General features: G+C 47.8%; 4 protein-coding genes across 4 annotated transcripts; 2 read left to right on the top strand and 2 right to left on the bottom strand.

The window, feature by feature from the left end:
• Positions 1–428: 428 nt before the first annotated feature.
• COCCADRAFT_21907 (glycoside hydrolase family 7 protein) lies at positions 429–1,903 on the bottom strand (the record flags this gene model as incomplete). Its single annotated transcript, XM_007708804.1, has 3 exons — positions 429–1,181; positions 1,239–1,665; positions 1,716–1,903. The coding sequence occupies 3 exons, from the start codon at positions 1,901–1,903 to the stop codon at positions 429–431; spliced, it is 1,368 nt and encodes a 455-aa protein (XP_007706994.1).
• A 1,258-nt stretch (positions 1,904–3,161) lies between these two features.
• On the top strand, positions 3,162–5,727 carry COCCADRAFT_82706 (uncharacterized protein; the record flags this gene model as incomplete). The annotated part of the gene is made up of 2 exons (XM_007708871.1): positions 3,162–3,707; positions 3,766–5,727. 2 exons carry the CDS (start codon positions 3,162–3,164, stop codon positions 5,725–5,727), a joined length of 2,508 nt encoding a protein of 835 aa, XP_007707061.1.
• A 1,582-nt stretch (positions 5,728–7,309) lies between these two features.
• On the bottom strand, positions 7,310–7,996 carry COCCADRAFT_82332 (uncharacterized protein; the record flags this gene model as incomplete). The annotated part of the gene is made up of 1 exon (XM_007708870.1): positions 7,310–7,996. A coding segment is annotated over one exon (687 nt), but the record flags the coding sequence as incomplete, so codon positions are not given.
• A 2,034-nt stretch (positions 7,997–10,030) lies between these two features.
• Positions 10,031–11,688, top strand: COCCADRAFT_21904 (uncharacterized protein; the record flags this gene model as incomplete). Its single annotated transcript, XM_007708803.1, has 5 exons — positions 10,031–10,058; positions 10,147–10,749; positions 10,803–11,122; positions 11,436–11,512; positions 11,625–11,688. The coding sequence occupies 5 exons, from the start codon at positions 10,031–10,033 to the stop codon at positions 11,686–11,688; spliced, it is 1,092 nt and encodes a 363-aa protein (XP_007706993.1).
• Between the last annotated feature and the right edge of the window lie 1,497 nt (positions 11,689–13,185).

Raw genomic sequence — 13,185 nt, 5'->3', positions numbered from 1 at the left:
GGTAGCAAGTGAAGCTAGTCTACCATGAGAGTGAATTCAGCCTAACTGCTAGATCCTCTCTGTTAGTGAATGACCGTTCACCTGAACATGGGAGTGAAAATAAGAACTGTTTAGCCCTTCACCTTTCACCCTTTTGAGGGGAGGGGGGAGAGTGAGGGGTAATTCGTCTACATGATCTCTTCAGTATCACTTCTGTTTGCTCGGAAAGCGGATATTGAGTAAAGGTTGTGAATTCTATAAACACCAGCATGTAGAAAAATGATAAAGTGCTGTTCTAAATGAACTGATCAGGGACTGATTTGTTGCATACTGATTTATGCCAAACGAGTGACTGTCGCAACTGATCAAAGAATGAAAGATCCACCACAAGCGCAGAAACCCCCAGTCCCAAACCACCTTCTCCCCTTTAGAGCCATCCCGCGGCTCTTCTATTGCGCACTGAAAGTGGAGTTCAAAGGACCGAACTTGATGTTGCTGTAAGTGACCGTAGCATCTGCGTTATTGGTCTCAAGATCCTTTGGTACACCGCTGGTCGTCGCGCATTCTCCTCGAGCAACACCGAGGTCCTTTTCTGGGTTCTTGTCGGTGGGGTATGTAGAGTCGAGCCACAGCATGTTGCTGTTGTGGTCATCCCACACGCTCATGACAAGAACCATACCATTAGCAAGAGCCTTGGCCATGCCTCCCATGCCGCCCTTCTTCTGAAAGTCAGTTGGGTCGCCGAAAACAGACTTCTGCTGGTCGCAGAACTTGGAGTTGATGGTGTTGCCGTCGATTCCTGGAATCTTGGATGAGGGCTGAGGGATAACTTTGCCGCCTTGGACGTAGAAGCGCTTGATCTCCAAGCTGTCACCAGATCCAACGAACTGTGTAACGACTGTGAACTTTTGAGATGTATCCACAGTCTTGCCCTTTCCGTAAAAGTCTTTGACGCCCATGCGGTAGCTGTTGAAGTCGCAACCATCCGCGTCGCACACTCCAGCATAGCGTGTGGACGAGTATGTACCTCCACATGAATCGCCCGAGCAGCGCGTTTGTTCAATCGTGCTGCAAGAGTGTGGAGTGACTGCCGTGCTGACCGAGTTAGCCTCCCAAATGTCCATCTCTGCACAGCTGGAACCATAACCGCCAACTCCGGCATTCTGGTCAGTCGCTGATGGTTTCCAGCCTTCAACATTGGCCTGAAACGATGGTTAGCATGCCTGCAAAATTCCATGAGTACATATATTGTCACTCACCTCGCCATTGATGAACTTGAGGTCCCTTGGAGCCTGGGCATCGCAATAACCAGTTCCGTACTTGGCACCAGCCTTGTTACCTGGGTACTTGCTCATACCACCGTCTGAATCCATCGAGACAAAGTACAGTGCGCCATTGAAACCGCAGGGTAGCTTGGAGACATCGACGTCGAACGTAAACTCTTGGTTGCCCGTGAAGTTGAACATCTGGTAGGTTTTTTCATCCTTCATCAGGTAGTTACGTGACCCAATGTTTGTGGAATAAGAGCCCTTGGTGACGAAGTTGAGCTTCAAGGCATTGCCGCTGGTAGTAATACCATAAGTGCCTGAATAATCCGCACCATCGATGGCGCAGTTGGCAGCGCACGACTTATTGTCGGGGCAGTATTTCGTGTCCCAAGTGTTGCCAGTGTAACAGTTCGTGTAACTCGAGTTCAGTCAGCACAAGTGAACTAGAATATCGTGTCTCATACATACCCCTCCTTGGTATGAAGCCAACGCCAGTTGGCATCAACGACAACTTCGCCGTTTTGGGTGGTACAACTTCCTGCGGCAGTGCAAGATTGCCATGACAACTTAGGGTGCACTTCCTGCGTCTGCGTTCCCACCAGCTGACTGCGAGCTGCGTGGAGAAAAGAAGCGGTAACTGCCAGAGTCCGGTACATGTTGAAGATGCTGATGTGTGTGTGTTGAGTGTGATATCCAAGAGAGAGGCTGAAAGAGATCACTTATATATGTCCATCACGAAGGCTGCTGCGGTCCGGAATCCCGTTTCACCACTGACTGATAGATGGGAGAGTTTGTCCGTCGTATCCTTGATACAAGCTAAACATTGTGTATATTGGACTCCGAGCCATCGTACTAAGTTCTGCGGTTCACGTGTAGGCTAAATTCGCCAAATTGTAGTGTGCTTACGCACTGCGCATATAGCTTGATGCCTGTACGAACTGCTAGTAGTGGTCACCAACAGCTGGCAACAGCATTCTGCAGGATATGTAGCAAGCTTTATGCAACAAGCAAGAACATTTACCTCTTTACAAAATCACAGTAATAGTCAGACCTTTTGGTGACGAGACTGAATACTCTCCATTGACTTGACAGCCAGTCAGTTCTGAAGTCATGCGCAATTTAGACATACTATAAGAGGCGCGGTAGGTCAAAAATTAGCTTTGTCGCAGAAAGTAAGCATATACTTCGATTGGCCGTCTTGAAACCATTGGCATGAACGGCAAGTTCGGCTAAGCATGCGAAGCTCACTGCCGCGCCCTGGGCACGAAACACGGAGAGTTTGTCTAGCTGTTATTCGCTCAGTCTCGTGTGTATATAGATTGTTTTTATGGAGCGTGTTTCGTCATCCACTTTCCGGCCCCGATTCGGGCTGTGATAGCCTCTTCTTGGAAAGAACCACGTACTTGGCTGACCATTGACATGTCTTGGACAGGGGACAGATTGGCAAGAAGTTTTGCTTGCAATAAACATGACCTGCATAGCAAGGAATGAGAGGTCGACTGTAAGATTGTGCCTGGGGTCAGCACTCATGAGTTGTGGGGTAGCGCAAGGGTTCCCCGCTTCGAGATGGAGCAAATCAATGTTCCATGCATCAACTCGGCCGACATGGTGTTCGCCCAGGACACGACCAAGGCGACCTCTTGATTTTGTCCGATGCTGAGGCAGCGCAAGAGACGGTATCCTGGAATCTTGTCGATGACAAACTCAAAGGGTGAGAGGGTGAAAGGGTGCAGGCAAACCCAGCAGTCATAGTAGGTTATCCCCGCCCTAAGTTGTTGGTTATGTCCGAGAGTGCGCCGCGAATCCACGCCGGGCCGCGTGCATGTCATCCCCTCCATTTCCGCAACCGCTCACCCTGACACGTTGTCCTCGATATCGCAACACTGATTGGTGCTGCTGCCGTCCCGAGTTTCCATGTCTGCTCCAGGTGCCGAATGGATCAGCGACAGATCGCGTGAAGACACGCCCCCGGAGCGCGACTCTCCAGAAGGCAACGACGGGCCGTCTCAGCAGCGCACGGGCAAGAAGCGCAAGGTTCTGTCATGCTACGCCTGTCGCGGCCGCAAAATGAAATGCGATCGCGTCTTTCCAGTATGCGGGCGGTGTCAAAAGACGGGAAGACGGCACGAATGCACATATGATCCGCGTCTCTTGGAAGAGTCCAATGTCACTGTAGCCACACGAGCTGTTGATGCCACTTCCACCCTGCTGGCGGAGCGACCTGCAAACATCAACCAGTCTGCCGATACACGCGACATTTTGCAGCGGAAGGTCAGAGCTCAAGAAGAGCGCATTGCATTGCTAGAGCAGCAGCTAGCCCAGCGGCAGACCAAACACAAGTCACAGTACCATGACGTCCTGCCCGAAGAGCCAACGTTTACAGAGGACATTTTGCTCAGAGGGAAAGGGTTCAAGACCCAATTCCATGGTGTGACAAGTGTTATGAGCATCGTATCCACGGTATCTCTCACAGCAAGTCCGTTTGTGGATGCCTCATGGGAGCTGACTTTCTTGCAAGTACCATGAGCTGCATCTCTTCACGCGCGAAGCTCTCAACCTAGATCGTTCTCTCGTACATGTCGGAAATGACTTCAGAGCGTTCCGTGATCGAAGGAAGAAGTCGGCTAGAGAGTTTAATGTCGCACTCCATAGTGCTGAGGCTGACATATTGGCTGTACTTCCTGAGAAGAGTGTCGTCGACACGCAGGCTGCTGAGTACTTTCGGACCTGTGAAACCAGCTACAGAATCCTGCATGCGCCATCGTTTTGGGAAGAATACCAGGCCTTCTGGGAAAATACTTGCGCCCACAAAAAACGCGTCACCTTTGCCGTTCTGCTCGTGTTGATCATCTCCATTACACAATGCCTTGACCAGAAAGACGATGTCTTCGTCGGCGATACGACTGTTGATCGGCAAACCGCTCAGGACCTCATTCACACCTGCGAAATTTGGATTAATCTGCAACCTCGGAAGCAGGCAACCCTATCTTTCCTCCAGTCAGCATGTCTTCTGCTCCTTGCTAAGCGGGTCAACTGTGTGGGGATAAAGCAGGACTGGATCAACTCTGGTGATCTTCTTCGGCTCGCTCTAGCATCTGGTATGCACCGCGACCCGACCTTGCAAGGAAGCGGTAGAATTTCAACCTTCGACCAGCAAATGAGGGAGCGACTATGGATTACCGTTATGGAATTAGAACTGCAATCCTCAGTAGACACTGGTCTTCAATCTGGGCTAACGGCCCTGTACTTCGACACACCAGCGCCAGCTCATCTTGCAGATGAGGTCTTCTCTGCGAACACGAAGCAACTACCACCAGATCAACCAGACGGAGAATTTACCTCCACTTCGTTTATTACTGCAAGCCTGAAATCTTTGCCACTTCGCATTCATCTTACGCACCTGCTGAACACGCCATCCAGCAATATCCAGTATGCCGATGTTTTGCACTTTGACGCTCAGATACATACAGCTGTCTCCGCCTTGCCCAACTGGAAAGATGAATCTGCCGTAGTGCCATCTGCACTTCTCCGCTTGCAGCTAATTCAATATCTTCTCATATTGCACACGCCGTTTGCCCAATCAGCGGCCAAAAACAACCGCTTCATGTACTCCTTCACAACATGTGTGGATGTTTGTAATTCCATGATCGCGATACATGGCGACCTGCTATTGAAGGGTATCTCTTTTCTTAGTAACACCCGCAACAACGCTATGAGAGTTGGTTTAACACTGTCTCAATTAACATTCCGGCATTGCGCAACCAGCCCAGTGAAGTCATTGGTATCGTCAGCCGACACCCCTAACACTCAACACGCCGACCCTAAAGCCCGTTTACCGGATATTACGATGACCAAACGTGGGGCCCCGCTTGGTGATACAGTCTACCTTGCCTCACTACCGCAAAATTCCTTCCTAGTCCAGACATTATGTACATCGTCTCTCGAGATTCTTGAACGTACAAGACAAATTTTTGAGCAAAAGGTACTCAGACTAGGTACTGCATACATGGAGTACTGGATTCTTTCTGCCGCAGTGGGCATATTGCCACCCCCACCTTCGTCGTCTATATCCACTACTCCGGTTGACAATCCAGGCGATGAAATCGTTTCTAGATGCCGGAAAGCCATTAGCTATTTTACCGCTTTGGCATCCAAGGTGGTAGCTTTGCAGCAAGACCCGAACAATTATTTGGCTGCCTCTCTCCGTACTACAATGTCAAGAGCTTCGCAATCTGAGTATGCCAGGCATAGTATGCCTCACAATGGCTTTGAAACTGACGGTACATCTGGGACAAACCAAACAGCATTCGGAAGCGCGGCTTTCACTCAGCCGGGCGGGACAAATACTACCGATCCCAACTCTGGAAGTTCTCTGAGCGACATGTATTCCCCATTTGACATGTTGCAAGACATGCAAATCGATGGCAGCAACTGGTCGTTTCCAGACTTTTGGGCTTTCGACCTAGGGGGTGAATTTTGAAACTCTACACAGTACTGTAGTTTGCAACAACTACGTTCTTTTCTTTGGAGGATCTCGTAAAGTATGAAGGCTTGTCTCCTCTTGCCGAGGAAGCCGAAAGCTTATTTCGTCCTCGTTTTTCCATTTAATCAATTGGAGATTAACAAGCTAGCCGCATGCATGATGCACCCCCGGCATGCACCGAGGCTAAAATGCGTCACCTGCTAGGTAGTGTATCACTGCCACGCAACCTTCACAATACTGTCGAAATATTATGGTGCTGACCCGGGAGTGCGCGCACATTGGCTGACCAAGGCTGAAGCTGTCTGCTCCGTCCACCACGTGCCAATCACCTTGTCACACTGCATTTTCTCGACGCTGCTGCACCCCGCACATCTTGCTGCTGCCCGCTTGTTATATTAGGATCTGCTGCGCATCAGCCTATCAAGGCCGACCTTGGTATCCTTCACTACATTACACACTAGTTAGCTGGCTTCGAAGGGGGGCGTGCCCTCTGCTCCTTCGTCGCCATCCCAAATGATTTGCACCAACCATGGGCCTTTCGCCATGTCTGAGCGCAACTCGTTATACCCGATAGAAACAACTTTGTTTGCATTCTGCTGACTACGTGCTCTTCAACCGAGGCATACGGTCAATTTGGGCTCACTATAAGCCGCGCTTGCTACGGAAAACCACGTGACTAGCACTCGTGACAAGAAACGTATGACCACCCACCTTTTGAACTGAAGAAAATGCCCATCTTGCTATCACCGATTATCATGACGTAAGAAAAGTCCTGGTGGTCTTGTCATACACGCAGAAATTGGGAGTGTGCAATGTTCCATACTCTCTACATGCCAGAACCAGTCTGCTTATGCCAACGATACTCTACCCAAGTTGAAAATAGCCTATCTAATATCTCATCATGCAAGCGCTGAACCGAGAAGAAAAAAAGAATGCTGAATCACCTCATCCCATGACTGATTGAAAGCTTTTGCATCGACCGTCGCGTCCGTATGACCCTCGCCTTGAACCTCAGTCCCTCCACAGCCGTACTCTGCGCCACACTCGACAACATCTCCAAAAGACTCGTGTGCTTCGACTGGTACCGATGAGAGTGCGCTGCCCAGCTAAAATGCGTCCGGGTAAACGCCACCAGTGACTGAGCATATATCTGTACCGTGGCAGGATACCCTGCTGCCTTGATGTCGGCCCAGACCCTCATCACCTTTTGCATCTCGGTGTTATGGATCGACACAGCTTTAGCGCGTGCCTTGCTGACGGCCTCGAGATCGGTCGTAGGTTTATGCTGTTGCTCGAGTAGTACCATGGCGAGATTCATCCGCACGCCGTTTTCAATGTCCTTGGAAAGACCCACGATATCGTTTTGTAGCCCAATAGTATGTTGCATGCACGTGAGCAGTTTTTGGTGCAGAGGCGATGTCCAGAAGCTTGAGCTGTCGTTGAGGCTGCTTGTACTGATATTCTTTTGGTCTTCCATGCTGACCAATGTGTGTCTCAAGATGGTAAAGAAAGGTCGTAGGCCTATCGTTCCCACGCGCACCCGCAGATAGTCTTCTATGGTTGGCAGCGCCGCTGTACCCTCTTGGTAAACAGCTTCCTCCTTTAGTCCCCCTATATAGTCAATGATGTCGGCGAATACCGGGGTAAGAGCCTGAGGTGATAAGACTACTTGGCATTGCCGAATGAAGCTGCTGACGACTGTGAGGAGTTTTGCATGTCCAACTTCCGCCGACTGGAGTGGGTCTACGCTGACAGTCTGCAGCGCCTTCATGATCCGTCCAAGTAGTAGTCCTCTCTCCGAACTCTCCATCTGTTCGACCTCGTCATCAATCTCGCAAAGGAAGTGAAACCAAGCCGTCACGGCTAGTACACTGTTTTCAGCGTCTTTGATTGCAGGAAACGCTTTTCGCAGCACAACCACTTGTTTTGTGGCTTTCTTCCATGTCCAATCAGGGTTTGGAAGTGATGCCGTAGGTCGGAACGCACGATAGTGACGATGTATCAATACAGCGAGATCGGTGGTACCCGTATTCGATGCGAGCCGACTAGTGTCAAATGTCGGTAACTGAGAAAGAAGAAGTAGGCCATGGTCTTCTTCAACTGTGAGGTTGTCAGGCAAGTCCCCACCTGTCGAGTCTGGAGCGGGTGTTTCTGCAACGCTGTAGTCGTCTGTCGATTGATCAGATGAGGATTCATAGGAAAGAGCTGCATGGCTCTGTTTGTGCTTTATACTGTGCTTGGTTGCACTGATCTTTGATTTCGGCATCAAGTTGATGAATGGCATTGTGTTATGATAGCTAGCAAAATGACCTGGGTGTTTTGCAGCCGTGCAATGCTGCTACATATATCACACAGGCGACTTGTCATTGTGATATGCTAACAGGGGTATCTCGTCAATCTTATATCACATAGACAGAATGATGAGTCATCCAAAACAAACTAACTTCCAGCTTCTGTACAAGCTTCAGATACACGTGTATATCTGCAACGATCAGTATGCCGGTGCACGGGGTCGTCAGCAACCATGCACTCCCGCTGGAAGGTACTTGATGGTTGCATCGTATGCTTTTGCATGTTCACTATATCTCCGTCTTCAGATGCTCTTGCTTTCCGGCGATCGATGTCAGACGCTGACAGAACTTTATGAGGACATCGAACATCGTGTAATAGCGCCTGCTTCCGTCAGATTCGATATAGCTGAGATAGTCATGTACGCTCTTCTGACATCAGTTCTTGAGTCGCTAACCAGCGTAGCTGGATCATCATCCTGTTACCCTTATCTCATCCGATAGATGCCGTGGTCGCAGTCGTGATACAAGGAAATAAAATTTATCCATGTCCCTCTATCCAGGAGTCAGCTTACGCCAGACCATGCAACACACGGCAACACATATCTATCTCTTTCTTGGATTTTCTTTTGCTACAAAAAGGCACTGTTACTGCGTTGCACCAGATTTCTTTTCCAACAATAAGGAAGCATACAGATATCCAATAGTTTGACCAGTGAGGGCATACCGAAGAAAGGCCATAGGAGCAGATGTTGGGTTTTGATCCCAAAACCACACTAGCTGCGCGCAGAGTGAGGAATGATCAATCTGATCGGCAGATTGATTCACGAACATGCCACAATGTGCTCCATGTCATTTTACATGTCCCTACTGTGTAGCACAGTACCCGCGGCATGTTCGCGAATCAATCTGCCGATCGGATTGATCATTCCCCACTCTTACTGTGCGATTATTCGCACAGACTAGGAAAGCCTATCTATGATTATCATGAAACAGGCCCACCCAGAAACGTCTATTCCTTCTTTGGATTGTTTTGCGAACTTATGCTTAACCCCGGTAAAGTGTACGCGATAAACAACTCAAGCTCTAAATCGAATATCCTTGCTTGTCATGCAGGATTAGATAACGAACTGCTATTCCAAACATTCATCACCACCGAGACCATAGTCAGACTTTCGCTCAGTTTGTGTCTCCAACGCGACGTTAAATCTAATGGAACGAATGAGAAACGAATCGCAGATACTATATCGGTCAGTCGAAACTGAACTTTCCTTAATCATATCACACAGCACGTCGTTCACACACAATGACGTTACAGAATGGCAGAGCCGCCTCAGCTATATTGAACCGATCTGTCTACCAGCGCTGATGCCACCGTAAGGAGAAGTGCCGTATCATGGTTTGAACTGTTCCAATCAGTAAGCGGAAACAACCGGATCTGCGGGGTTCCGAAAGTAGAATGACACTACCAAAGCCCGTGCGTGCTGCATATAAAAATAGATTTTCTTCTATCTAAAAGGAAGTCTAATTACCACGTGGTTTGTTATGGGGGTGATCTACATACAGCTCACTACAAAAGAAACGCGAGTGCTTGCTCATGTCAGGCCCATCTACCGAAATCAGGAAGGCAACGCTGCACGCGCTAGTACATACTGGTACATACGTGTCATCGGCGATTACCCCATACTCACGCCCGAATCCACCTTATCCTGCCTGCTTACTACATGATCGTCGATATAAATACCCCACTCTCCCTCATGATAGTTGATGACGTGAGCCTTATTTGCCTCTGACGCTATCTGGTACTTCGACAAAACCTTATCGTGTACAGAGCACACTGAACGATAGTCGGGTTTTTATTTCAGCCGTGCCTATTATTTCCATATTATAGTAACAGGACGCAGAAGGCGTTCATGAGCATCTTACTCTCGTACACCTAGGATCAACTTTCTCCAGACGACCTTTGACTCTTTTTTTTTGCCTTCCCGAACTATCTGCTGGTCAGCTGCAAAATGGGCAACGTGGTGTCGACTTTTAATCGTGAGTGAATGATGCCGTAGAAAAGCCAACGCTCTTTAAGAAGAAGAAGACAGAAAAAAAAGAGATACTAACACACATCGCCACGCAGATATCGATAAGACCGGACCGGAATATCTTCGACTTTTCCCTCCAATACTGCACACTCAGAACAAACATCTACTCAAAGGAGGCCCGCTCGCACTCTATAGCTCTGCCTTTCTCATAGCCTTCCAAGGTTTCTTCCTCCAGTTGACCTTCTGGGGCATATATGCTGGTCTCGTCGGCTTTTCAATGAAGCGCATGATGGACCTTCATTACTTGTCTCTGATGTTTGTATTAACATTCATGCTGCTCACCATTCACTTTCTTTCCGACCTGGAACTGAATTCGAGCAAGTTGATATTCTTCACGCAGCATGTTGGGATCGAATACCTCATCGCTGTTCGAGTGTTACTGCCGTCGTCTTTTGTTCGGCGGTGGATGGGCTATATCTTCTTCTTCATCTGGCTGTTGATCGTGGGGGCGACTTGTGTGATTGTTAGCAATCATGCTGTTTACTTTGCTATTGTAATGGCAAGCTTATCGGATACCTTAATATCGGTCTGTGGGCTGGTGTTGATAGGCAGAAAGCTGAGGCAAAAACAAGCGACTCAGTTTACTGCCCAAAAACTGACCGTCGAGGCTATATCTGGCCTCGGTTTCTTAATACATGGTAATGTCGGAGCCCAAAAATGGCGTTTTGCGTGACTGACATGTTTTCCAAAGGTCTCTCAGCTGTTCCAAATACCGTAGCCGTAGTCCTGGTTCTTAAGACGCAGGACCCATCTTATTACTTTGGATTGATATGGACTGGAATAGCCATGGCCAGCTTGTTCGCTGCTGGACTTCAGGTACCCGTAGCAGCCATGTACTTTGAAAACATCAGCTGTTGCTGCAGGCGCCGACGAAAGACGTTCCCGGGAGATATTGGCTGGGAAGAATCAGAGGATCAGGAAGAAATGGTAATACTTGAGAAAGGTAGGGTGGATTTGGAGAGAAGAAACCATCTTGGGACGAGTGATCAGTCACTGGTACCACCAAACCATGTGTGCGCTGCTTATCACTTACCACTCAGAGCTGTTTCATCACAACCACAAAGATAGAGTGAGAGCGGTGAGAAGGCCACGCCTATTTGGACCAACGCTTGACTTTTTTGGCACGATGCAAGGTCGAGCTGAAAAGATCAAGGGGCGATCCGCAATCGAGCCACTAAAATAGAGGTAAAATTCAACCATTGGACTTTATTCAAATGAAGCTAGTAATCAATCTACTCCGAAAAGAAGTACTAATGAATATCCACAGCCTGATCACATTGTCTATATCTGAGTAGGTTTTGGGCCTTTTCCTATATACCCCCAGTCGCTCTACCACAATATCGTCTCTGTTTACGAATTTACTGTGCAAGACACTGGTAATGATTGCTTGTGTGTACCAAGGTACGCCTTAGAGTTTTCGATGAAGGATCTTTTATTGAATCCTGGAGCAATTTCGAAGTCGAATTTCGTAACCATTCTATTTTCCTTGATGTTAGCATGCACATAGTTACAGACATTACGTTTTGGTGACGACTGCTAGAAGTTTGAAGAGTGAGGTAGGAGACTCACCTTACTAAGAACATACGGATTTGTAACAAAGCAAGATTCTTGCCAATGCACCCGTACGATCCAATGGCAAAAGGGATAAATGCTTTCGGGTTATGTGCTCCCTGAAATCCAGAGTCGGCAATCCATCTCTCGGGTATAAAGTTCCATGGCTTTTCGAACCATCTTGCATCATGATGCATAGTCCATGGATGTGCGCTAATCTTTGTCCCTTCAGGCACGTACATATCATTTACTTTGATTCCGCCCTTGGTGTTCACGACTTTCCGCATACCGTTCGGCCCGGAGGGTATTCATCGTGATACTTCGTTAATACAACCGTTGAGATAGGGTGCCCGCTTGAGGTCTCTAAGCTTTGCGTATTCAAATTTCTCGTGGGGAGCAAATAAGTTGTTGCACTCATCCCTAAGCTTGTAATATGCGTCTTTGTTGGTCAACAACCAGAACATTGCAGACTTGTATAAACCTTTGAGATGAGTATCATTGCAGTCAATCTATGATGATGTCAACGTACGTGATGGCAATGCTTGCCGTGTCGCTTCCGCCTGTGATAATTACCAGAGTTTCGGATGCCAGCTCTGGGAATGAAATTTTGTAAGCTGGGTTTCTCCCGCCTGCGGACAAGAGAAAGTCAATTGCGTCAATTTCGGACGAACCTTTTGTTTGGATTCTTCTCATTAGGTTCCCCTTGCCGAAAGCCTGAAACTGATTTATGTCTTACCATTGTTTCCGGTCAAGCGGTAGCTTTGCTAACATAGGCTTCGTCCAAGATACGTTTGCAAAGGAAGCAACAAACTTCAGCATTGAATGAAGAAAGTTCACATAAAATTGAGTCGAGCCATCTTTGATTGAGTTAAACTCAACGTTCTGTTTGTGATTTAGTCTCGGATCTATGAGCTATCTCAGACCACTTTGAAGGTTAGCAAGGATGGCTTACAAAAGCGATTTTCCTAATAGAGTCGAAGAGTAAGTGCTCTGTCCATAAGGCAAGGTCGAAAGTTTCCCCCTTTTTGGCAAACTCAGTGAAACGAGCTTCGAGATCACTCAATAGAGCCGCGATGCGTCCCTCATATTATTATTATTATTATTATTATTATTCCATTATAGTCCTATATCAGCCGTTGGCTATGTAGGACTTTAGCTAAAGGCCGTTCTATCTAACTAGTTACAATTTAGTACGTTGTGCTGTATTGCGTAACTATAGTACTTCGGCCTTTATCTAGTTAAGCTCTAACTATCTTTCTAGACGCCTAGTGCTAAAGAGCAGTTTGGTAACAGGGAGAGATGTAGGGCAGCTAGGCTGCCTTCCAGCGAGCTCTCTTAGGGGAAAAGGAATAGTACTAATAAAAGCATTTTTTTTCCTCTTCTTTTCTTCTTCTTTTCTTGTTTTTCTTCTTTCTAGCCCTCTTGGCCAAGGTGCCACTTTCTTATTCCTATTCTCGTGCAAGTAATGAAAGCTAAGGTAGCTTCTATACCGCTCGTAGTATGGAGTAGAAGTGGGAGTTTAA

The sequence above is a fragment of the Bipolaris zeicola genome (assembly GCF_000523435.1).
Source record: "Bipolaris zeicola 26-R-13 unplaced genomic scaffold scaffold_4, whole genome shotgun sequence".
NCBI lineage: Eukaryota > Fungi > Ascomycota > Dothideomycetes > Pleosporales > Pleosporaceae > Bipolaris > Bipolaris zeicola.
This window is presented reverse-complemented; position numbering and strand designations above follow the sequence as displayed.